The 25,000-nt window shown below is 41.1% G+C and overlaps 1 protein-coding gene across 2 annotated transcripts; it reads left to right on the top strand.

Annotated features, from left to right (window-relative positions):
- Positions 1-2,310: 2,310 nt before the first annotated feature.
- LOC138012566 (polycomb complex protein BMI-1-like) lies at positions 2,311-19,986 on the top strand. Of its 2 annotated transcripts, none has more exons than XM_068859369.1 (10): positions 2,311-2,416; positions 5,064-5,288; positions 7,255-7,351; positions 9,394-9,449; positions 11,685-11,753; positions 12,891-12,993; positions 14,019-14,046; positions 16,169-16,267; positions 16,958-17,041; positions 19,533-19,986. In XM_068859369.1, the coding sequence occupies exons 2-10, from the start codon at positions 5,180-5,182 to the stop codon at positions 19,854-19,856; spliced, it is 969 nt and encodes a 322-aa protein (XP_068715470.1). In that variant the 5' UTR covers positions 2,311-2,416; positions 5,064-5,179; the 3' UTR covers positions 19,857-19,986. The 2 variants fall into 2 exon arrangements, with proteins under 2 accessions (XP_068715470.1, XP_068715471.1); XM_068859370.1 differs by having other exon boundaries at positions 2,374-2,416; positions 5,087-5,288.
- The last annotated feature ends 5,014 nt before the right edge of the window (positions 19,987-25,000 follow it).

Below are 25,000 nucleotides of genomic sequence, written 5' to 3'. Positions count from 1 at the left end.
AAGTTTCCATGTCAAAGATTCAAAGTAATTTCAATCTAGGTGGTTGGGGAAACTGAAAGGTGGGATCCCTCTCACGAACATGTACATGACCAGCATGTTACAAGTATAGAATCACCTGGCTGGCCATATATTGACGTCAAGTTAATTTAAACCAGCTAGCGTTCGTCACATTGTAATCAGTACTCACTGCACTGAGACACTAACTCAGTTAAAATGGGTTCGAAGGTTTTCACCCCATTATATTAGCAGCTAACCACTTTGTTATAGTAGCGTGGCTAAGCTTCAGTTGGCAAAGTCGGTCTCAGAGTCAGTGACATGACGCCCGATAGAGCTTGTTGGTCCGCGGACTCTCTTTTAAGACGTTCAGATGTCAGCTCTGATCCCTTTGGTAATTTTGGTCAGAGAATGGTTCTCTATTTTATTAATAAGCCCTAACCTTAACCCTAGCGATTGAAAATACAGAAGACTTCAGGCAAATTCGTGCAACTATTTTTCACGATCATCTTCAAGGAGGAATCCGATTTTTATCCCGACGCGCGCATCAGGCTTGTTTGAAACTCCCAAATGGTTCATTTTAATCAAATGCAACTTCCTTTTGCAAAATCCTTTGCAACGAGTAGAGGGGTTTGATGTTTTGGCTGGGCATCACACTTCGGTTTTCCTGTCATCACAAAAGGTCACAAAAGTATGACATTTGATTGACTTTCTGCAAGTTCAATGATTTGCTTTTTGTGAATTATTTTTGGTGTCGCTCCAGTGCATATAATTATTCAATTCACTACAAGAAAAAGCACTATCGACCGATTGTGTTCGCTTTCGGACGATGGTGCTGTAGTTGAGCCAAAAAACTTTGCATTAAGTTCACGGCACCCAACGTACAAATTTCACTCAAATGCTCAAAAGTAGCCGCGCCAGTAGAAGAAGGACATTTCTATATCTCTTGTAATAGCCGTTTTATAGAGATTTCTTTTATCAGTTAGAAGAATTTGGTGCAGTGTTCGAATCTCGAAGCTGAACTTGAAGTCTTCCGTGTAAAATTTAGGGAATAAAATATTCCCTTCCATTTTGAACAGCTGAAAGTTACCTTTCACGAATTTCCTGTTACATGTATTTACTTTCCGGAAGAGCTTCCTGTAGCTGCCTTTGAAGTGCCAAAACTTACAAAATTAGTCTTTCTAAGTCTAAACAAGTACTTTTGCGAGACATAGGCAGTACTCTCTCTTCAGTTGAGTTAAAGACGGTCGGCTGTCCTCGACCTCCCGCACTCTAGATATACAGTAAAACCCCGGGTGTAAGAACCTATTTTTTAACAACCTTAATTTTAGCCTAAAATTTGTCACTTGGACCACCTCTAAACAAGAACCTGTTAACCCTAAAATTTGACTCGGGTTCTTCTTTTCTGGATCTAAAAATAATGTGTGCACTTTAGAAAACAAGATCAATTAACATTTAGACTTCTCTTTGAGGACAAAGGTCATTCACCACTCATACTACTGAATGTTTCATTTTTTAAAATTTGATATAAGGGATAGGGAAAAACTGGATGCTGCATTGGGGACGAAGGCTGAATGCCACTAAATTCTGCTACCTACAACTAATTATTTTTCTTCTGAAAATAAGAACCTATTTAAGAACCTAGATAGCCTAGATTTCTCTTAATTACTATTTATGTATGAGCCTGTTTAGGCTAAATTTTTAAATGAAAGATTCTTACTCGAGGGGTTTTATCGTACTGATATTCCACCCAGTTTTGAGCAGTAACCGACTTGTGATCGCGACTTGTTAGCAGGTCTACTGTCCTTTATTAGTACAAGAATCTCTCAGTCATCTTAACCTGCCCTAAAAAGTAAAGCAAACTCTTTAAATTGACAACAACTTCTCTTTATTAGCAGCCGTGACCGTTGTGGGCTACGTACCATAAAGAAAGATCCTGGTTTCATGTAAACTTGTATCAGTCAGAAGTATTGCATCCGGACTTGGCATACAAAACAAGACATGACCGCATTCAGACGGTCTTTTAAAAAGGACATCTAAATGAGGTCAAATTTTCAGTAGACCTCATGGTTATTGAAGCATTAGCTAAAATCGATGCTTCAGTAACCACAAGGTTGTAACATTACGGAATTGCTTAGTGTTTTTGCGTACGTGTCGGGTTCAAGTAGATAACAACATAGACTTGCCACAAGTCGACTGGGAAGGGTCTAAATGAATTTGTTTAGTTGATATTACCACCTATTTATCTGTTAGCGGAAACGGGCTTTGAGAAAGTCTAACAACAACACAGAGCGACCTCCTTTGTCCGCGGCTAAGCCCGCGGGAGATTGGGTCTTGCAGTCACGTGACACATGAATTCGTTATCGCAACGTGAAGAGTCTTTTGACGAACTGGACTGAAACAAATTACTGAGAAATATGAGGTATTTTACCCATTGATTTCACTTATGTAGCCTTCATTTGTTGGTTGACGTTAGATAAGACATTTATCTTGTCATAGAAAGAAGATTGGATTAAATTAACCGCATCTTATAGCAGCACTTCGCGTGAACTTCGGCGTGTAAAATTAGCCGTACATTTCAAATACTTTGCCAAATGAAACGTGACCTAAGCCGATATCCTCGTAAATTTTGTAGTGATAAATTTGCATGAGATTCTCGTAGGGTGTTTATTTACCATCCTTCATATTTTTTAGTTTCTATGTAGTCTTTTTTTTTACGTCCTAGGGTAATCTAGTCGCTGGATGTTTTATAAACAACCAGGTTTTGTCATCCGGTTTTCAACTGAAGCGAGTTTTCGTCACACGATATTACTCGTAAGACACTAACTTTATAGTACTCTTATAGTCGGATTGAGATCATAATTCTCACTTGTTTGATTTTTATTCCTGGAACACTGCTGCTCAAAAATACCGCTAATTAGGAAATTTCAACGCCGGGCCATGGGTTCTTGGAATTTACACATAAGTCAAAAATGCGATATCCGCGTGGTTTGTCTATGACACAAGGTATAGTAAGCTTCTTTAATGATTACATTTTAATTTAATAGCCAAATACTTCCTTGCTTTTGGAACTTTATGTAAAATCAAAGATTTTCGAGACACCAACATAACTCCGTTTTGACTTTTAAGATTTATTAACACTGACGTGGTGAACAAATGGAAATTTGTAATGAACATGCAGAGTCCGTCTATAAAAGCAAACTGGTGAAGCTTCGTGATCAGCTAAGACGGATACGGCATTGTTTAAAAAAACAGCAACTTCAATTCCAGGATCGAGACTGATTCGTGAATACTGAATTCATTTGTACGAACAACTCACACAAAATTGAACGGCGAAAGAATTCATTTAGGCAAAATTGACACCTTAACTAGACTGCAATGTTCACTTAAGGGTTTCAAGTCGTTATCTCTTGTCCTAAAATTTTCGTTCTTGATTTTCCCGTATCAGTAACTCACATAGTCTGTGTAACTTCCTGTTTTGCCATTGACGAGCTGCGGTCGGAACTGCTTACCTAATTATTGCAATGAATAATTACACCTTTGTAACATCAGTGTAAACCGACAGCCGTCCCTGCGCAGGATTTTTTCCGAAGTCTCTGTGTTCTTCAGCGACAGAAATTTTCACAGCTGCTATAGACAACATAATTTTAGCAGTCCGAACTAAATAGACTACGTTTTTTTAAACTTGTTCAGTTTGGAATGTTGCACCGATGGTAACTGTGAATTTAAGCGAAGAAAACTATGATGTTTCAAACGATATTTACGAAATAGTTTTGGTGAGTTTTGTTTTTTTGTAAAGACTTTATAAGACTTCGATCATGTTGTGTGGTTAGAGGGCCGCAGAGTTTAACTTCTGAAACCATCTCCTTGCTTTCGGATAGATAAATCCGACTTTCGGCGTTGACGGGAAAGGGCCTAACGGGGAAGAGCTAAATTTGCCGTTTTCCAAACTAACGTAAACCAATTTAATTTCATTTCATGTATAGACCTTTACCCATAGTTATCGATGAAGAAAAAGAGATAAATAAACTAGAATAAGAGATTTTTTTGTGGCTTTATGACGAGAATCGGCTCACCGTTTGCCTTTGACGCCGACGGCAAACGTGTTAAAATTAAGAGTTTTGCCAGTCTTCTCGTCTTTTCAAAAGAAGTCTCAACGTCAAAAGTTTGGCTAATTCTGTCCTTTTCAATAGAAGTGGCTGTAAATTCAAGCGATAAAAGAATAATACCAGTAGTCCAGGTAGGATAGAAAATGCAAGTCTTTCTAACTAGACCGAGAGCCGCTTTGTAAGTTGCGGAGAATTCGATGCCATGACGCGGTCAAACCAAAGTGGACTTGAAGCCTGTCCATACATGGGCAAGTGGAACCTCTCAACCAATCGAGGACGCCGCGTTTTCAAACTTTTTGGCCGACCGCGTTTATTTTCAGTGCGAAAATCATGGTTTTTAGATGTTTTTGCCCCAAATAAACATCAATGATAAGGAGTTTACTTGTTTAGGTTGTCAGAAGCTTAATTGTTACCTTCTCCTGGAAAGTAATTCTCCCATTACCGAGTTATTAGGGCGGTTGTTTTCTTTCAAATGCATGGGTAATGAAATAAAAATAGCGAATTTTCGAGGTTCTGGGGCTTCCACAAGCGAGACAAGTTGTTATCAACGACTATTTCCAATTGACATCTTAATGAAATCGACAACTGTTCGTGTCCCTTGGAAATGCGTTTCCACACACGAACAGATTTGTTGTCGATATTAAATGAAGAATCGCTAACTTTACAAATCACAAAATGGACTTTTAGATAACAAAACGGCGGCGTTTTTCATCAACAACTAAAGTAGTTTTCCTTTTGAAAATGACTGAAAACTACTTATAGTTGATGTCGACCACTTGATTTTTCGCTACATGTATTTGAAGTCAATAACTTGATTCACACACGCATTGTTTTGTCATCGACAACTTTTTGTTATTGGTAAGTAAAAAGTTGCCCTGTCTGTGGAGGCTGTAACATAAATATTCAGCCTTGGATCTTTGTTAAATGCTTACCGTTTCGAATGTTTTGTTTCGTTTTCAGCTTATAAAATTTCCTTGTTGCAGTTCACATCCGCGTGTCTGGCGAAAGCCAAGGGCATATCACTCAGCAAGAAGCAAGAAAAGCGATTTGGATTTCAGTTTCTAGTTGTCGCCAAAATGTCGTTACTTCAGATGCCCTTACAGGCGCTTAACCCACATATTATGTGCGTGTTATGTGGAGGATATTTGGTGGACGCGACAACGATTATTGAGTGCCTACATTCGTGTGAGTAAAATACGTTTTGTTAGAACAGGCATTCACATGATTTCGATTGAAATTTGATCAAATGATGAGAAGTAAATTATTTCAAAGACCAAACGTATGATAAGAATTACAAGTGCTTCTTCGTTTCAAATTGCACGAGAAAAATCGTGTGATTATGTAGAAAACACTTCACGTACCACGGATCGCGTGGAAATTTGTATTTCGGTTGCCATATTGGACGGGTGGAAGTGGAAAGATCTGGGACGAAGGGGGGGGGGGGGGGGCTCTTTCCCGCCCCCCGCCCCTTCGTTTTGGTCGCCCGGCCCAGACCTATCCCATGCTCTTCCAATATGGCATCTGATACGTGTTTCGCGGCAACAACATCTATTGCTTGCGGGCAGGCTAATCACATGGGCAAATTTTGCGTTATGCAATGCTTGCATTTGATTGGTTATCTGCGGGTTACTTTGTTAATTGACTAATCAGAACTTTTGGTTTCTTACCTCTTTTTGGCACTGAATTACCTTTTCTGTCTAGTGTTACCTGAAAACTGCATTTCTCTTATCCAATCTGAATGGATAAATTTTCCTATTTTATTCTCAAAGAAGGTACACGTACTACGATTTGCAGTTGAGTACGACACTAGGGAAGTTTGGTTACGTTACGTTTGGTTAAATTCGGTTTGGTTACGTTACGTTACGTTACGTTACGTTTGGTTAAATTCACATGTTGTCAAGGGAAACTTGCTTCGTTTCCAAGGGTAACTTTTCGGGTTTAGACGTCATTTAACTGGTTACGGTTACCAGTTTGATTTAACCGTTACCCATTTGCAGATTTTGTAGGAGGCGAGGTGGCCTCATGGTTAGTGCGCTTATCTCTGGAGTGAATGGTCCGGGTTCGGGCCCTAGTCGGGGACATTGTGTTCTTGGGCAAGGCACTTTACTCTCACGGTACCGGCGAATTTAATGCTGGGGGTAACCCTGCAATGGACTGGCATCCTATCCAGGGGGGAGTAGAAATACTCCTAGTCGCTTCATGCTACAGAAGCCGGGATAAACTCCGGGCTAATGGGCCACTTGGCTCGTAAGCAGACTTTACCTACCTACCCATTGTAGATTTTGGCGCGCTTCATCGCTCTACCTCCTCATTACGAATTTTCTCAGGCCACCAAGTGTTAAAGATGCGTCTCCGGCAACAATTTATGAAGCTCTGGATCTTCTGGAGTGCCTTTCTTGTCCACCTCCACGTCTAAGATCCATAGAGGAGAACTGATTTTACATTGGCGTTGAAGATGCGTAGCTTTGTTTGTGACCTGATTTCTTTGGACGCCCAGATGTTTTTGAGGGTGATGTAGCAGCTTATCCAAAGATAACTCGCCATTGGTTTGCAACCCTGACCCCAAACAATAGCTAAAACAATAGAAAGAATGACATATCATTGTTTCCTGCAAGGGTTGCGAACCAATGCCGAGTAATCTTTGGATCAGCTGCTACACTACTAGTTTTTGAGCATGTTAAATGCTACCCTCGCCTTACCAATTCTTGCTGATACCTCTACATCTGTACCACACTCTCTTTTATATTGAGCCTCTCTTACTCTTTGCCTGCTCACTGATTTTTTTCTCTCTATTTTTAATTACACTCTTCTTCTCGTTTTACGACATTTAAAAAAAAAAATACTTAGCTTGTCTTTTGGTTTCTTTAAAAATTTTGCTTGTTTTACTAAAACGCATTGTTAAATGCAGTGTGCTGGTTATGCAACTTCCCGCCAAAAACATGCTTGTTCCAGCGCATGCAACTTCCCGCCGAAAAACGCGGGTTCCAGCAGTGAAAAAAGAAAAGCTGAAAAGTTGAACGTGCGGACATACGTTCGACTGAACGTACGAGCAAACTTTAGCCGGTTGTTTGGATTTTCTTTTTTTCTTTGTACATTTAGTGAACTGTGCGCAGAAATGTGAAATCCTCGTTTGTTTGTCTGTCTTTTCCAGTCTGTCGGAGCTGTATTGTGAAGTATCTTCAAACATCTTTCCACTGTCCTGTTTGCGATGTTGAAGTCCATAAAACCAAACCGCTTTTACACATTCGGTAAGTGTATAGAAAGGAAATCTCCAAAATTCAGCGGTTATCCTCAAATTTATGGCATTTGGTTAAGAGCACTAGTTAGTCTAAGTACGACCAGAAACCCATAAGGGTTGAAACGTGTAACGCGCGTTCACAGCTTCCGAATATTCAGTGCGAACTGATTGGCTGAATGTTTCAGTGCTAAGTACCATATTTGGAAACCCCTCGCTCTTGTTGTTCCAAATATGGTACTTAGCAAATTGAATATTCAGAAGCTTGTTTCCCAGCACACAAGGGGCCGTTACACGTTTCACCCCTTATGGGTTTCTGGTACGACTTTGTCAGTTCTTAGCAAGCGCATGAGGGGCCCGTTTCTCGAAAGTTCCGAAACTTTTCGGGCCTTTTTCGGGTGTCATAATTTCCTCTGTATCAAGTAAGAAAGGAGAGAGTTTAAACCAGCAAACTTCACTGCAATTTTGCATTTTGTTATCTTGAAAACATTTTAAACGATCAGCTTATGAAAACAATCGGAAGGCAGTTTCGTGAATGGCTTTTCGGGCCCGATAAGTTATCGGGACTTTCGAGAAACGGGCCCCGGGTCTCGAGACTCGAGGGGAAGTTGGGTCAGTTCAGACTTCATACCAGGAGTATACTGAAGGTTAAGGGTAAAATGCAGACTTCAAAAGGTGGTTTTTCACGTTATGTCATTGACGTCATGTTGGTGGACGAAAACTGTAACAAAGGATCTCTCATTAGCTCTTTTTGTTTGTCCACCAGCAATTGTACATCGCAGCATTGTTATCTTTGTCTTTGCTATTTCTAACAATGAGGTTAGGGTAAATTTTAGCGCTATTTTTAGGTAAGGGTAAATGCAACAGTATATCCTTACTTGAGAAGGAGCATTTGGGAGACACTTCGTGGCGTTAATTGTCTGTATTCCGAGACACCCCTGATGTTGTAGTTTGGGAAAAGAGCAAGGGAACATTTCGTGACGCTTATTGAAATTCTCGTGCGGTGCATCTAGTGGTGAGAGAGACTGCTGGCCAGCCAATGAGGAATCCACCGCCTCTAGGAGCGAATGGGTCAGCAACGCCACCGTTTGGTTAAAAAAGGTTTCTCCTTTAGCCCTTTGCCTCCAAAGAGGACTACTTACGGGTTTTTCTCTGTCAAACTCTAAACGATCAGTAGACTAGGGGCGCAAGGGTAAACGGGTGCGTTTATAATTAATAGCTTCACCGCTCTATTTTTATGGCAATTTAACTGCGATACCATTCGGTGAATAGCATTTTTGTTCTCGGGTAATTGGACTGGCAAATCTCCAGATGTTATTACGTTGACATAATTATGGGTGATTTATGATAAAGGCCTTAGAAAAGCTAGCGAAATGCTGAAGTATAAAGTTATATGGGCAAGTATCCTTGGATTGACACGAAGGGTTATTTACTGCGGAATTCTCGTTGCCGCGGCTTTCGTCTGTTTAGATTATCTGTTAAGGAGTTTAAGCCAATTTCGTCGGAAAAGCAAAGGAGTACACTTCAAAACTCACTTGGGGGATGGATGAAGAAGAGTACGACTTTTTGCAGGAAGTTGTTTTCGTTGCGTGGCAGTTTTCAGATAGAAGGCAAAATAGAAGTCACAATTAACAACACGTTGTCGGCTCAGTAGGTGCCAAATACCGTAGCGGTGTGCAAATGCTATTGATTCACATCTAGACTGCAAAACACTCGTTTTCTTCCATTTTCGGAAGGCGCGAAGCGCTGAAAACGTGATCCTCGCGTGTGAAGCGCGCGAGCCTCGCACACCCGTAGGGCGCATTCTCCCTCGCCGTTTCTACACTCGCTCCAGACCTTTCGTTTGAATATTATTTTACCGTGTCGCTTGCGTTCGCAAAAAATACGACTGTTTTGCAGTCTAATTCACATCCATATCTCAGTATGATTTCACATAATATTTAAATTATGTGAAATCAAAGGCGGAAACAAGTTTACACTCGTATAAGAATGGAAACTTTTTCCCGTCTTGCTAAGTTAATTCGTTCGATTTTGTGCATTCTTCTTCTTTCATAGACCAGACCGACCCCTTCAAGATATCGTCAACAAACTTGTTCCGGGATTGGTGTTTGGTAAGTTCGAGAGAGTCAATCTCTTTCCGGTCGTTTTCATTTTTTTTTTGTTTTCTTTCAGTAGTTCCGTCCACAGATCTAGACTTAGTCAACAACTGTTCTCCTTTTCTAGAACTTGTGCGAGAATCTGGAATATGATTCCTCCGAAGCTACGTGACTTAAGTAAACCTCATTTCAAACGGAAACTGCACAAACTACTCCTGAAGGTTTTGGAGACTGAGGAGGTTTACGTTGATATGAACGCAGTTAATCTTTCTTTCCTTTTTTTTTTCTAGATTCAGATTAAATTGAGTTACTTTATTTTGTAATAATTAACGTTATTTTAAAGTAAAGTAAAGCAACCATATTCAACATCGATAACTCGTAACAGTAATTCAACTGACAAACCTGAGTTCGGCGGTGCGCTCATTTTACTCCCCCCTCTCCAGCCGTGCTCCGTTTTAAAGCTACTTAAGCTACACAGAAAGGAAAGAAGTCGAATCAAGCATGTGAGATCCGGGGATTGAATTCGGATCTCTTAATGCACCAAGGCTGCGCACCAGCTGACTGTGCCATCCTTACGGTGCCCGGTAAGGGACATGCATCCCAAAAACTATACCTATCTAGCACTGTCACTTATATTTATAATCTAGCATTGCTACTTAATAAAGGAAAGGAAAGGAAAGGAACTTTATTTAAGTGTCTAGTCGTTCTAGCGCTGGAGCGCTAATTGCGGACACTGTAAACTGAAATGAACAATGAAAGTAAATCAAGTCAAATCTTGGTTTTTGAGGAGAGGGGAAACCGGAGTGCCCGGAGAAAACCTCTCGGTGCAGAGTAGAGAACCAACAAACTCAACCCACATATGACGCCGAGTCCGGGAATCGAACCCGGGCCACATTGGTGGGAGGCGAGTGCTCTCACCACTGCGCCATCCCTGCACCCCACTCACCCCATTAATATCTAGCAGTGTCACTCCATTATCTAGCAGTGCCACTTATTATCTAGCACTGTCACTTATTATCTACCAGTGTTACTTAATTACATAAATCTACAGGGCAACGTACGCTTGCTTGCTTTCTGAGAGCCCGCAGCAAAAAAAAAACTGATAGTGCTAGATAATTAGATGTCAATGCCAGATAAATAAGTGACAGTGCCAGATAAAAAGTAGCAGTGCTAGATAATAAGTAGCAGTGCTAGATAATAAATAGTAGTGTTAGATAATTAAGTGACACTGCCAGATAATTAAGTGACAATGCTAGTTAAGAATAGTGTTTGGATAGCATGTCCCTTGCAGGGCGCCGTACATCCGTGCTCCTAGTAGTAGTTTCTTATTTTGAAATGGTTTTGTTGTTGTTGATGTTTATTCTAGTTTTCTTTATTAAGCCTGTATTATTGTTCTTTACTGTTCACCTCGAATAGCCATGTCAGTTCTGGGTAACAAATATTGTAAGTCTGTCTTATCATATAATGAACCCTTTGAAACCCAAACCGGCCCGAACCGACCAGACTAATTTTACTGTGTGTGACGCCAGACAATTTTTACTCGTCAATGGTGAATCCCCGGGAGTCAATGGGTTAATCACTCACTGAAAAACTGGTTTGGGTGCCAAAGGGTTAACCCTTTGACACCCAAACCCGGCGGCCTGAACCGGCCAGACCTAGTATTTTACTCTAACGCTAAACAATTTTACTCGTCAATGGGGAACCCCCGGGAGTCAATGGTTTTACAATTTCCTCAATTGTGATTGGCTTAAAAAACTCCTATTTTCCACTAATTCACTTGCCAAGTAGTTATCGGACAGTTTGTTATCGAGCATTTCAATAAGCGAATCACATTCAAAGTTTAGTTTAAATCAACCAATCACATTCAAAGTCATTGCTGTCAACCAATCACGATCTTGGTTTCAATCACCATAGAAACAGCGTACAGACTCCCAAATTGGGGCTTTCTTTCTTTCTTTCTTTCAGAGCGACATGAAACAATTTACGCGGCTTCTTTGTCAGTCTTTTAATGAAAATTTTCCCTTTCTTTCATAACTTGGCTCTTCTTCTTTTCTCGGAAATTGTAAATTTTATGATTAATTGGTAAAAGGTCTTCGAGTCATCCAATTCGGTCTGGAATCATACTCGTGATAAACAAATCGGTAACCGGTTTTGTTATCACTCGTATGATTACAGACCGAATTGGACTCCACTGAGTCCTATTACCATTACAAAATATTGATGATGTTGACGATATATGCTTTCTTCCAGACGAAATTGATCGACGAAGAGAATTCCAAGAAAGGGAAGAAAAAACTGACAACGTTAGTAACACTGAAGGTAAGTTCCAACCCAAATTTCATAAACTTGTATTACTAGAGTGGCAGGAAAACCTTGCTAAATCCTGTAATGAATGAGTATCAGTGTCAAAGCATCGATTACTGAGTGACCATATTATCGTCATTGTCGTCGTCATCATTATCGTCATCAAGATAATGACCGTAAATATTGTCATTCACCATCGTTTTTTTTATCCTCCGTGTCATTATTTATGACGGATATCGTCCCCATCATCATCATTACCAAAATCATCATCATCAAATTTATCGTCTTTACGTCGTGTTCAGTATCCGGTATGTTTCGTTTGCAAGCAGCCAACGCTATGTTTTTTACGGTCGATACCATGATTTTTAACCACACCTTGGCTGGGGGAGCTAGGAGGGATGGCGCTGTGGTGAGTGCAGGAAAGGAAAGGAAAGGAAAGGAACTTTATTTAAGTGTCTAGTCGTTCTAGCGCTGAAGCACTAATTGGGGACTCTTTAAATTGAAATTAACAATCAACACAAATCAAGTCAAATGTTGGTTTTTGAGAAGAGGGGAAACCGGAGTACCCGGAGAAAACCTCTCGGTGCAGAGTAGAGAACCAACAAACTCGACCCACATGTGACGCCGAGTCTGGGAATCGAACCCGGGCCACATTGGTGGGAGGCGAGTGCTCTCACCACTGCGCCTTCCCTGCACGCCATTCCCGGACTCGACGCCATAAGTGGGTTGAGTTTGTGTTGGTTCTCTACTTTGCTCCGAGGGGTTTTCGCCGACTCTTCCTCCTCCAAAGGCATTAGGAAAAAGGGATATTACTTATTTACAGAGTTTCTTTACCGAGGGTCAGTCATGCGAACATTACGATGCGTAAAAGATGAACGTTTGAAATAAGCTCAGAAGAGTAAAATCTAACTGTGATGGTTTGTGGTACTTCTTGTTTACAAATGAGCTTGAATGTTGCTCATTTGTCGTTTCCAAGTTTCATTGTAAAAAGACACCTCGCCAAAGAAGAACGGAGATTATGTACGGGTTTCAAAGTGATCGATGATGCGGCTTCCGTGACCAAAGAAATCAGATTCAAACCAAAGGTGTTAACAAGCGCAGCCTCAAACTGTGGTTTAAAAGGCAATGGCACAATGCTTCTCTCTTTTACAGAAGAAATTGCAGAAGAAAAGTCGAGAAAATCGCAAGCCAAGACCAAAAGCAGCGCGGACGTGAAGATGGAAGATCCCATTTGTATCACTCTGGAATATTACGGGTCAGTTTCGGTTTGGTCTTAAGTTTAAGCTTTTGGGGCCGCGCTGTTGGGGCGCCACGGGATTTCAGGTCAAGTCTCGCTTTTAAGCTTACCTTGAGTTGTCCTTGGCATCCGTGCAGTCCCTACCTCGACTGGTTTGTCTCGGCTTCCGCCACTCAGGATTTTGAAATCCTTAGTGTTCACTTGGTTTTTGCACTTTTTGGTTTGCTCATTTAGGAGCAAAGTAATCTGCAGGCTTAGATTGTAATTAGTAGGCTTGTAATTAGCAATAATAATTAGCTAGTATTTAGCAGGCGTAGCTAAAACTCTCTGCAGAGTTTAAAATTCTCCGGAGCCGACTCAGAGCTTCCTTAAGATTTTCCAGTTGTTAAGGTGGCTATGAATCTGCTCGAGTCGGAGAGGTTTTTTTTTTTTTACTTTGCAGAGAGTTTGATATCTGAACTTGTTAATCACTTTCCAGAAATAAAAATTGGGAGTCAGGGAGTTCGTTTTTGAGATATAAGGGTTTAAAGACAAATAATAGGGAATTTTTAGATGGCTTCTTTGTTGCCGTGGTGACCTACATGTCACATCAATGAATGTGTGTCACTAAGCATTTATTGGTGATTACTGTTTCATGTGGTTCCATAACTTTGCCGTTGCATAAAACGTTTGCAAAGACTCATTACTTCCAAATGGTACAGTTGGTCAAAACTTTTCAAATTTGTCCGAGCCTCCGTAACATATTTGGGACATGCGCCTGAATACAATGGGCCTTGATCACACGGCGGGCATGTTAAATCCCGAGGGATTGTAAACTTTTGTTTTGCGCAAGCGAAACTCGTTCCCAGACATTTCAACTCGAGGCTCAGGGTACGAAATCTGTTAGCTATGGCCGCCGCGCGAATAAGGCCCATATGACGCTATCAGCTTATTGATAAATACAGCTAACTCCTCTAACTGCGGGCGTAGTAACTTATAGTTCCCATATCTTTTCATGCTTCTTTTTTCGCTAAAGATTCCAAACTGATTTTTTTTTTTTACAGGAAAAAAAGGAACTGGAATGAAAGACAGGTAATACATGTTAAACAGAATACCGCCGGAATTCTCCACGGTACCCTCAACGAATCCTTCCGTAGTGCAAAGCGCGGTCATTTAAACAACAGACTTAACTGAATAGAGGATAATGTGAAGTGCTAGATTTCTAACCCACATGAACCATGTGAGCGTTAGCCCTACTGATGGAAATGGGGCCACACAAGGACAGAGGAAAACTCTGACTAGGGTTGGAATTGAACCCACGACCTTCGGGTTAGATCTCCGCTGCTCTACCCACTGAGCAAAAAGGTCAGACGAGAGCAGGCCGTGGGAACTGAAGATGTTAAAGTCACGGCAAAAAGCGTAACCTTTCCTTGTACTTGTACATGTTCATTGCCGTGACCTTTCCTTGTACTTGTACATGTTCTTTGCCGTGACTTTAACATCTTCAGTTCCCACGGCCTGCTCTCGTCTGACCTTGTAGCTCAGTCGGTAGAGCAGCGGAGATCTAACCCGAAGGTCGTGGGTTCAATTCCCACCCTGGTCAGAGTTTTTCTCTGTCCTTGTGTGGCCCCATTTCCATCAGTAGGGCTAGCGCTCACATGGTTCATATGGGATTGAAATCTAGCACTTCATATTATCCTCTAGTATCCTTCTTGGATACTCTCTGGTGCTCGGTTTACGAAACGCGGTGAAATAAGACCTTGAAGGGAAGGTATAATAACTTCTTACTAACCGAGCGCGAGGGCCGTACTGGGGAATATTGGCCCGAGGTCGTGGCAGTTCGTACGAAAACTGACCGAGGGCCAATATTCCCCAGTACGGCTCGAGCTATCTCGGTTAGTAAGCAGTTTATTATATGGTTTTTAAATTACCTTTTACTTTGTTTTTGCAAGCCCGTAATCGGCCGTGGGCATTACGGGAGAATAATGCCCTACAATTCAATCACAATTAGCCAATCAGAGCGCGCGTTATATCGGCTACAAACACAACCCATATAATAATTCTTTTTAATTATCCGAATTTTCTTTATTTGCCTGATCTCTGTTTTATTTTCTCCGCTGATCAACATTCTACAAAAAGCTAGTGTACGTGTCTTAAAACATATAGGGAGTTATGAAATCTTTATGTGCGCAAAGTTAAGTGCTTATCGAGTTCCCGATAGACATACCGACTCTTAAAGCACTGGTTAGGGAAGTCTTAGTATGGCAAAATTTAAATTGAGACAGGACCCATAACCAGGAGCCTACAATTCCAATACTGGGTCTATGTAACGGCATTTTCACAGATCAAGCTATTTTTGGACGAGTTGTTACATAAGATTTGGCTTCCACTAGTGACTATTCGCAATCCCATGGGTAACAATTTCTCATGCAAGACTTGTGATTAGCCTGAAAGGTCTGGGTTGTTTACCATTTACAAGCAGAAACCGGTTGGTACTAGGCTTGTTCAAATGGTAAGCAAAAACTCCCGAATGGGAAATTTAGTTGGGATCGGCGTGTACCATTTACAAATCCGTTCAAGGTTAGCGAGGGAGTCTGGAGGGAAGCAAAATCATGGGGGTATGCAAATGTAAACACTTTTTCCGTTTGGAAATTCCGTTTGGGAACTTTGGACTACCTTTCGAGAAATTCCGTTAAGTTTTCTCGAAAATTTTCCGTTTGGGAAGACCAAAATAGGCTTACCATTTACATTCCAACCGAAATTTCCGGATTTTTGTGGTAAATGGTAAACAACCCTGTTTTCGCGAGAAAATCAGTTTAAAAAATAACTCGGTCTGTAAAAACGCCGTTCCACAAATAAAATAAAGTTGCACGCGCCCAGTCATGGGCTCCAGGCTTGTCTCCTTATGTCTCGTTCGCGAAAGTGAACGAGGACATTGAAAACAAAATAAGCAAACGAAATCGACGCAATAGGGCAACATAAAAAAATTAAGTGTACATCCCAGGACACCATACTCCTTATTCCAAAATGGCCGCGCATTTTAGCAGTATTTTGTTTCCATGCAAATTGGCCCTTTTGAATGTTGCGTTTGAAAGCGAGGCCATAAGGGCCAATTTGCATGGAAACAAAAGAATACTAAAATGGCGGCCATTTTGGAATAAGGTGTGTAGTATAATTAAGCATCTGTTGTTGTTTTGAAACTTTCGCCTTCTAGATCTTTCCCACTCGCTTCCTCCGTTGCTCGTCTGCCGTGACAGTTAATGTGTTGAAGAAATTTCTTGTGATGAAGTTTGCCATTCCAAGCACACATCAGGTATAACTATTGCTTCATTCCTTCGATTTTCGTTGATAGATGAGATGAAAGGTTTGCACATCAACGGCGACCGACTTCTATTGTTCTCGAGGAGATCGGGAAAAAAGGGCCTTGTGCTCTTGGAGCTGATTGGTTGCGCGATTGTTTGATTTATGGATAGATGTATTGATCTGTTCTTGTAACAGTATAGTAAATGTTAAACCTTTGACTCCACTGCTTAATCGGCACGTAAATTCTGCTCACAGTTTCAATGAGATGTCAGTCAGACAGGTGTTGAGAATGAAGAATATTATTAGCTAAAGAGGTGTGACCTTGTTATAACACAAAATTCTCACAACTACTCAACAAAGAAATCCATTGTACTAGTTAGGGGAATGGACGTTTAGATCGTGCGAATGAAAGATAGGCCCGAGAGATTGAGGCGCCGCCGTTTGAAGGATTTCATCCCGGGATGATACTCGTCCCGGGTTGAGCCACGCTCCGTGTCTGGTCATGTCGACACGCCCGTTTTCACCCTTGAGTTAAAAATCCATGTAAACACGTTACACAGTTTCATCCGTGGCCAGGCGAAATTTTGCTGGGCCTCACCACAGTTGACTAGTAGGAATTTAGTCGTTGTTTAATATATGCATTGACTCTCTCTAATTGCACTTACTTACTGTCAGTTTGATTTAATGATTACTTTCCTAGGCGGCAGTCATTCGTTCGGATGAACTCCTCGATGATTCTCTCACAATGAAAGAAGTTTCCCAGATTTACGGACTTTATGCCAAAGTAAGTTGGCTTGCATTTTTTTTGTTTTGTTTTTGTTTTTGTTTTTTGGTACTTTCTTGTGATGTTTTCGGCGATGACGGTTTACGATGACGACGACGATGACAATGATGATGATAATTATTTTGCACTTGATGACGTAAGATTGTCTGGTTGCATTTACTCATGTTATGTTTTTATGGGAATCGCTTGCGTTTAGAGCTCATTTTGCTGTGAGAAATCGGCATCTCTACATCCCATTGTGGATGTATTTCCGAAACATCCTTATCCATCCCCAGCCGTCCTTCGGGGGTGTTACGAAAACTAAGTACCTCGAAAACTGAGACTTAAGATCCCGGGGTCTTAGTTTTCGTAGTAAAATTAAGATCCCTTGTAAACAGAGGAAATTACTGGAAAGAAACGCGGGAAAACCTACCCGTAGTCAACCCGCTAGTGGGAGATTTGGGCGCTGGATGCTGTTTTTATGCACAACGCCATGACACGTTTGAATGTTGTGTGACTTAAACAAAAACAGTGACATTCGTCGATGCTTGCTTCTTGGCATGGAAACTAAAGATAGGGTGTTTCAAATAAGAAGAAACTCAGTCTGTTATCCCTTTGGTTGTAACCACTAAAAATATGATACACGAATTACTATGTCATTCTACTTCCAGTAACACAACAAGTCCACAATTTAGCCGTTCGTCACGCAACAATAAAGGACAATAAATCTCTGACTAGTGGTAGGTTTTCCCGGGTTTTCTTTCCAGTAATTTCCACTGTTAACAAGGAGTCTTAGGTCTTAGTTTTCACGGCAATGAACAAAGTGCTACATGGGCGGCGTGTGCAAAAACGTAGCCCTTCCTTGTACTTGTACGTGTTCATTGCCGTGACATTGGCGTCTTGGGTTCCCGTGACGTGCTCCCGTCTGACCTTGCAGCTCAGTCGGTGGGTTCAATTCCCACCCTGGGCAGAGTTTTTCTCTGTCCTTGTGGGGGCCCATTTCCTTCAGTAGGGTTAGCGCTCACATGGTTCATATGGGTAGAAAACTAGCACTTCGTTTTTGAGAAATTTCTCTTGCCGAAGCTAAGAAAGTGTTACTTAACAGCATATTGACTAGAAACAAACCTAATTTGCATTCACTTTCAAGATACATTTATATACGCGGCTACAAAACTAGTTTCGTCCACAAGACCTCGTCAATTGGTCGCCATATTTGTCTTGAATATGAAACTACTTCATGTAACAATGCATGAAAACTACGAAATAATAAAAGATGTGATAACATAGTTAACACTTAGCAATTGTTACATGAAATCGTGTCCGTAGCTTAAATCTAGTAGTATCTGTTCTTTATTCCTTTATCTATAAGAACAGTCCTTGGAATGTGGACATAATTCCATTCACTTTTGGAGTTGATTAATTCAGTCTCTGGAAATTTACTAATCATGACCGCCTCTGTGATCTGCCGCAACATCGCATCGTTATGAAAAGTTCCTGTAACATTCATGACAAATTCTGGAACATGACCTCCATGTCTATCACACGAATGTCTCCAAATCAATGTGTTACATGAAGTAGTTTCATATTCAAGACAAATATGGCGACCACCTGACGAGGTCTCGTGGACAAAACTAGTTTTCTAGTCGCGTATATAAATGTGTGTTGAAAGTGAATGCAAGTAAGGTTTGTTTCTAGTCAATATACTAGCGCTTCGCATTACCCTCTAACGCTACTTAATTAGATACGCGCTCTCCCAACTTTGAAATGGACCTTATTCGCGCGGCGGCCATATTGGCCGTAGACAATAGATTTCGCACCCCGAGCCTCGAGCTGAAATTTTTGGGAACGAGTTTTGGCGGGGCAAAACAATAATTTTCAATCCCTCGGAACTCAAGATGGCCACCGTGTGATTAATGCCTATCCAACACGAAATGCCTTTTTAAGTCTAAGCATTTCCTACCTATAACATTTCTAACAATGAGGTTAGGGTAAAGGTTAGCGTTATTTTGAGGTCACGGTTTATGCAGCTGTTTATCCTAACTTGAGGAGCAGCATTTCTGACGTTAATTGTCTGTATTCTGAGACACGAGTGACAAAAGACCAAGGGGACACTTCGTGACGCTTATTGAAATTGGCGTGCATCTAATTACTTGGATTTCTCGACATAGAGTGATTACAATCGAGTGTCGTAAAACCAAAACCAAATTAATTACTGTGGCCAATCAAAAAGGACGGAGACAATCCACTAGTAAACCAATCAAAACTCGAAGTAATTACACGTAGCCGACACAAAGCGCGGAAAAATGTGCATGCGCGAGCCACGATTGGTTTTGTTTTCACTTCTGATTGGTTGAAAAAGTGGCTCGAGAACATTGAACCATTCACTGAGTGAAGTAATGCAAAACCAAAGCAATCCTCTAATTACTTTCGGCACTCAATTGGAAAACGGCTCTATCTGGTCATTTCAAATAAAATGATGACTTAAGTATGAAAAAATGATTCTTTTTTGCAGTCTTTTCTGGATCTACAGTACTCTTTCCTGGATGTTTGCCTAGAAGAAACCAAAACTAAGGCAGACAGCGAGGAAGAAGTGCCAACCAAGAAAATGAAAACCTGTGAAGAGGAAAAAATGCTCAAGCGAGAAGATAAAAACTTTGTTACGCTAGAAACAGGTTCAAATATTATAGAAACAAACAATCAAACGCTGTCTAAACTGATGGATTGTGCTTCAAACGAACACTATGCTGAAAACGGCATCTTAACAACGTTTCCAGAAACGCCGCCCAGTTTTGAGCTCGATAATAGCGAGCAAGCCACAGAACAACATGTAGAGTAACACCTGGGGCCGGTTGCTCGAAGCATGGTTAGCGCTAACCGTTGGTTAAGAGGTATCAAAACCCATAGGTTTCCATGGTATTTAACGCTGGTTAGCGCTAACCATGCTTCGAGCAACCCGGGCCTGGCTGTCAAAGTTAACGATGTCATGAATACTGGCAAATCTCGTAGACGAATAGTCTGTCACTCCTGACAGCTATGAAGTGCTGTTCAAGTCTTGTTGGGACTTATCAGCGGTGCTCTCAAGCTTGTCTTCTTTTCCGCATTTAGCTAAGCACAAGAATTCTGTGTTTCATGGAAAACCGCAAGGAACAATTCTAACAAGTTAGATGGCCTTTTTAAAAGTTTTTCCTCACCGTCAGGGGAGGTGCCACAAAAGATGACAAAAGTAACGCAACTGCGTGACCGAGAGTGCTTTTTAGTGTGACAGTGAAGTGTGATGTCAGCTTTTTAAAAAACCGCTTTTATGTGGTGGTTACTGAGACAAAACCTTCATCATACGGACGACTTAAGACCACCGCGAAAGGAGACAACAACAGAGGAACAAGACACTTCTGAGTGAATGCGTGTCATATTAATCTAATGAACTGGTTTCCGTAATAACGAAATGTGGGTGGGTAACATTATGCCCTAAAACTAATTTCCCAAATCATCGCAGATTGTTTTACTGTTTGTAGCAATACAGTTATATATTTGTCGTAGAAGGCAGATACTATTAGCCAATATCAAAAAATTCATAATACTGTTTGTTTCTCCCTCCAAACCTTTGCATAAGCATTGTTTTTATTTTTTCTTTGGATTTATAATGGTCCCAAGAGAAACTGGAGACAATGCCTATGCAAAATTTTGGAGGGACAAACAAAGAGTATTATGCTATTTTTTATATTGGCTAATAGACCATTTTACAGTTGTAACTAAGTTACTTGGCCTAAGAATGGAAGCGAGGCTGTCGGTGACCCTGTTTTGATACAAACGTTTGTGCTTTTCTTATAATAATTAAGGCTAATTAGCATCACAACATGGTTGCGAAACTTGGCGAATGATTAAAAGCGACGAGATCAAGCTTAATGTTTTCCTCCACAAGTGCCTACGACGAATCCTGAAGATTTACTGGCCTATGAAATTGACAAATGAAGAGATAAGGTTCAAGTCGAATATGGAAGAGATCACTCAGCAGATAAAACGTAGACGCTGGAAACTGATTGGGCATTTGCTGAGGAAAAGTGTAAATGAGAACACGAGGATAGCCTTAACATGGACCCCAGAAGGAAGACGTAGGAGAGGTAGGCCGAAGGAGACATGGCGAAGAAATAATGGTAGAGAGAGAACGCGGTGAACTTGGGTTCAAAGGTTGGGCAGAAGCCGGTAGTTGTGCGAAAGACCGAGAAGCTTGGAGAGAGAGAACGCAAGGCCCTATTTCCCTCAGAGGGAAAAGGAAAAGATGATGATGATGAGCATTACAACAACACAATTTACATAATAGAAGCAGTGAGGTCTGTATCAAGACAAGGTCCCTGGCAGCCTCGAAGCCATTCATAGGCTAGGTCATTGAGCAAACAACTGTAAAATGGCCTATTGGACGCTGCTTCCACTCCTGCCAAGTGATAAAGTAAACGGATGGAAATAATGTGTGTAAATAATCCAATTTAATCTGAAACTCTTTCAAAGGAAGCGTTTCTATCTGAAAACAAATGAATTTCAGGATCGAGTATTGTCAGTTTTTTGCAAGTTGCCCTGTCGCCGCCATCTTGATTTGTCGTAACTTGCATTGGTTCCTTATTGTCAATATGCTAAAGCTATTTTTGGCGGAGCCATACGGTGACCATAACACGTCACAATTTCTCCACAACAGCTGCACATTGGAAATGTTGAAAAAGAAAATAAGCGATTCTGAATTATTTTTCAAATACAAACGCTTTTACAAAGCTTTTTGAAGAAAGTCGATTTTAACCTTTATTTTTTAATGTTTAAAGTTATCTTTTTGTGGGAGTAGTGGTAACTTTAAAAAAGTTGTAAATGTCACTTGACTCTCACGACGCGGACGAGAATATTTGGTGCGTGGGCTGCCCACTAGATCCACGACCCACCCTACCCAAGGCATTTAGCCTCTCCCTATATTTATGTCTTACTTTTTAACATGATTTTAATGTACTCGAATTAAAAAGAACTGGTCATCCACCCTAATTTTGCTCATTTCCTAATTTCTCCTTTAGTCGCTCATTCTTGCAAGAGAAATCCTAAAGTAGAGGCTAGTGAGGGAAATTATTTGTATTTCCAATGCTACCAATCATATATCATCATATATCTTTCTTTACCCTCGGATTTTAGAGTAGCTTGGTGTAGCTAATATCTCCGAGCATTTACCCTCCCAACCATGATACACCACAGACGACAGACCACAACATCGGGAACTACATGCCCTACTCTTTGCGACAAGTGTGTGGGTTCTTTTACGTCCCACAGGATTATGAACATTGAAGAGTTGTGAGACGGGGCCTACGGTTTATCGTCCTTATCCGAGAGGACTAGAGAGTCTAACCATTTGCAGTTTAGCTAATATCTCCGAGCACTTTCTCCTGAGTTATTTAAAGACCCTGAGTGTTGGTCCGGCCGGAGTTGAACTCACGACCTCCCGCGTGACAGCCCGGTGCTCAACCAACTGAGCCACCGGTGCGCGGTGGAAAAGAAAAACTCTGAAAGGAAACACCTCCTCCCTCATTCTGCCTGGGAGAGGAGGAGATGGGGTTGTTATTCATAGGTTGGCATAACGTTTGGACTTTCGATCTGTCTACGACGGCCACTAACTAGCATTGAACGCATTTTTTGTTTTCCCAATGTGTGTAATGGTAAATGACCAAATCGGAAGTTAGTTAGTTCGGGAAAGTTGACCAATGTGGAATAATGACAGATTGCAATTTTAAATGACGCTTTCCTTGACGTATAGAAAATGGTATGAACTTGCTCGTGCATTTCGTGATGTTTTGAAAGTTCTCAAAATTGCACGAGCCGTAGGCGAGTTCAATTTGAGACTTTTTAAAACATCACGAGTGGCCATAAATCACCAAATGCACGAGCAAGGCCATGCTCTTTTTTGTTTATTATATACTGAACAAAATTACTTAATTGCTATATGTTTCCATAGAAACCTCCGTATTACAATCGGTTGAGTATATAAGAAATTCATGTATTTATTTATTTATTTATTTATTTATTTATTTACCAAACGAAGGGCCAAGCCCGGTTGGTCTTCTTTGTTAAAGGATGATTTCAGTTCTCCACGAGAACTCCCTTATTTGTAATGGGACATACCTCCCCACATACCTCTGACGTCTTAGTGAGCAGAACAGTGAACTATTTTACATTTACCCCAAGGGATGTCCGTGTATCCTCCGAATATGTAGGACTCGACTTGAACTATAGTGATTGTATTATTAAGGCCGTCGCATCTGCTGTGGACATTAGGGAGTTTTAGCAAAGACGACGGCTACGGCTACGGCAACGCCACAAAGCAAGATTATTATTGGTTGAAAAAGGAAAAATGCTCGTGCTGCACGTGCAACACGAATTTCCGTGCATTTTTAGCCGTACTCCACAAAACAACAACGTGAAATCACCAAATTTTAGGTTTTGACGACAACGTAAGCATATAACAATGAAAAAGACATTTTCAGTTTTGACTTCAAAACCGTTCGTACCCATCCATTTACAGGATAGTTCGCCTGTAGTGTACAATATGAACAAGACGTATTAATCGTAAGATACTTGCCACAGCGCTAAGTTATATTTTGGACTAACGTTTTCGTTGCTGTAGCCGTCGTCTTTGCTAAAACTCCCTATTCCTTCCATGAGAGGAGGCACAGTAAGACAGTAACCACTCCGAGTTATTCCACATGATAGGAGCGAGGAAAATCTAAAGACTTCTGAGATAAAATTCGTCCTCTGAGATTGTCGTGGAGCTGAGTGAAAGTGCTGAAATATGAGGAGAAATTGCATTCATTTTTATTCCTGTGAAATATTTCTGGTTTTTTATTGGCTCGGATTCCTGCATAGCCACAAAAGTATTTCGCTTCTACCATTGGACGAATCTCTGGCGTCAGCAGTTGAATAATCCAAACATGGGCAACGAAAAGAAAAACAAAAGTTCTAAAGGTCGGTACACATCAGGGTGCTTGCTCCCGCAGCACGCTCCTGCAACACGCTCTCGGAGCAAAGCTCCCTCGTTTGCACCAACGATTTCTAGCGAAAAAATATGTTGTGGAACAAAACTTTTGCTCCCTCATATCAAACTGGTTTGATATGAGGTAGCAAGCTCCAGGGGCAAATCTGTGCACGAGTCTGTTTCAGGAGCAAGCTCCTTGGTGTGTACTGAAATTTGCATGGCGTGACATGACGTGTCTCCAGTTGGCCAATCAAATTGGTTTATTTTTTTCATCCACAACTCATTACGAACTCACTTTCAAAGTTCCCATGCCCCAATCGGGTCGTTTCATCATTCAGCTCCCTCGTCGTGTCCTCAGTGTGTACTGGTTGGGGTACTTACCCGGGAGCGTGTTTCGGAAGCGTGTTTCAGGAGCAAGCTCCCTCGTGTGTACCGGCCTTAATACATTTAAATACTTTTCCGTTGTTGTGTGTTGGATATGATGGTAAATTGCCTTCGCGCCGAGTGGGGTGTGACCTCGAACCTGTACGTGGAAGACGTGATCACACAGGACGTTTAATTTTTGCTTGTCTCCCTGCACTCCAGTTCATGCCATTTATGAACAGTCAAGCATTGTTCAGATAGAACAATAGGCTGTGTTAAGATTCGGAGCAACTCGCAACCATTGACTAGCAACAAATGTACTTTGCGCTGACTGACTAACCGTCGCCTCTGTGCTTTTTTGGGAAACTTTTAACGCAAATCTTAAATATTAATCTCTCCAAAAGTAAAAAAATGCATTTGGAGAGCGCAAAATGTTTATCTCTCAAAGCAGATACTTCAAAAAGAGTGCTGTCCATGTAGAACTTAGTCCGTTTTCGCGCAGTCGGCGCTGTCTCGAGTTCATTACTTTAGTTTGAAAAAAATCGTCCTGCCATCGGTACTGTGAGTGGATTCAAACTTTCCCAAAGAAACGCAACCTTCTTTTTGAGAGCGAGAAGCTCGTA

The sequence above is a fragment of the Montipora foliosa genome, chromosome 8, assembly GCF_036669935.1.
Source record: "Montipora foliosa isolate CH-2021 chromosome 8, ASM3666993v2, whole genome shotgun sequence".
Taxonomy (NCBI): domain Eukaryota; kingdom Metazoa; phylum Cnidaria; class Anthozoa; order Scleractinia; family Acroporidae; genus Montipora; species Montipora foliosa.
The sequence above is the reverse complement of the archived record's forward strand: the minus strand, read 5'-3'. Positions and strand labels throughout refer to the sequence as shown.

Excerpts from the sequence above, each read along its gene's own strand:
- LOC138012566 (XM_068859369.1), top strand. The coding sequence starts at position 5,180 with ATGTCGTTACTTCAGATGCCCTTACAGGCGCTTAACCCACATATTATG. Across the intron at positions 14,047-16,168 it reads GGAACTGGAATGAAAGACAG|ATCTTTCCCACTCGCTTCCT; the intron begins GTAATACATGTT and ends TTCGCCTTCTAG. Across the intron at positions 16,268-16,957 it reads CCATTCCAAGCACACATCAG|GCGGCAGTCATTCGTTCGGA; the intron begins GTATAACTATTG and ends TTACTTTCCTAG.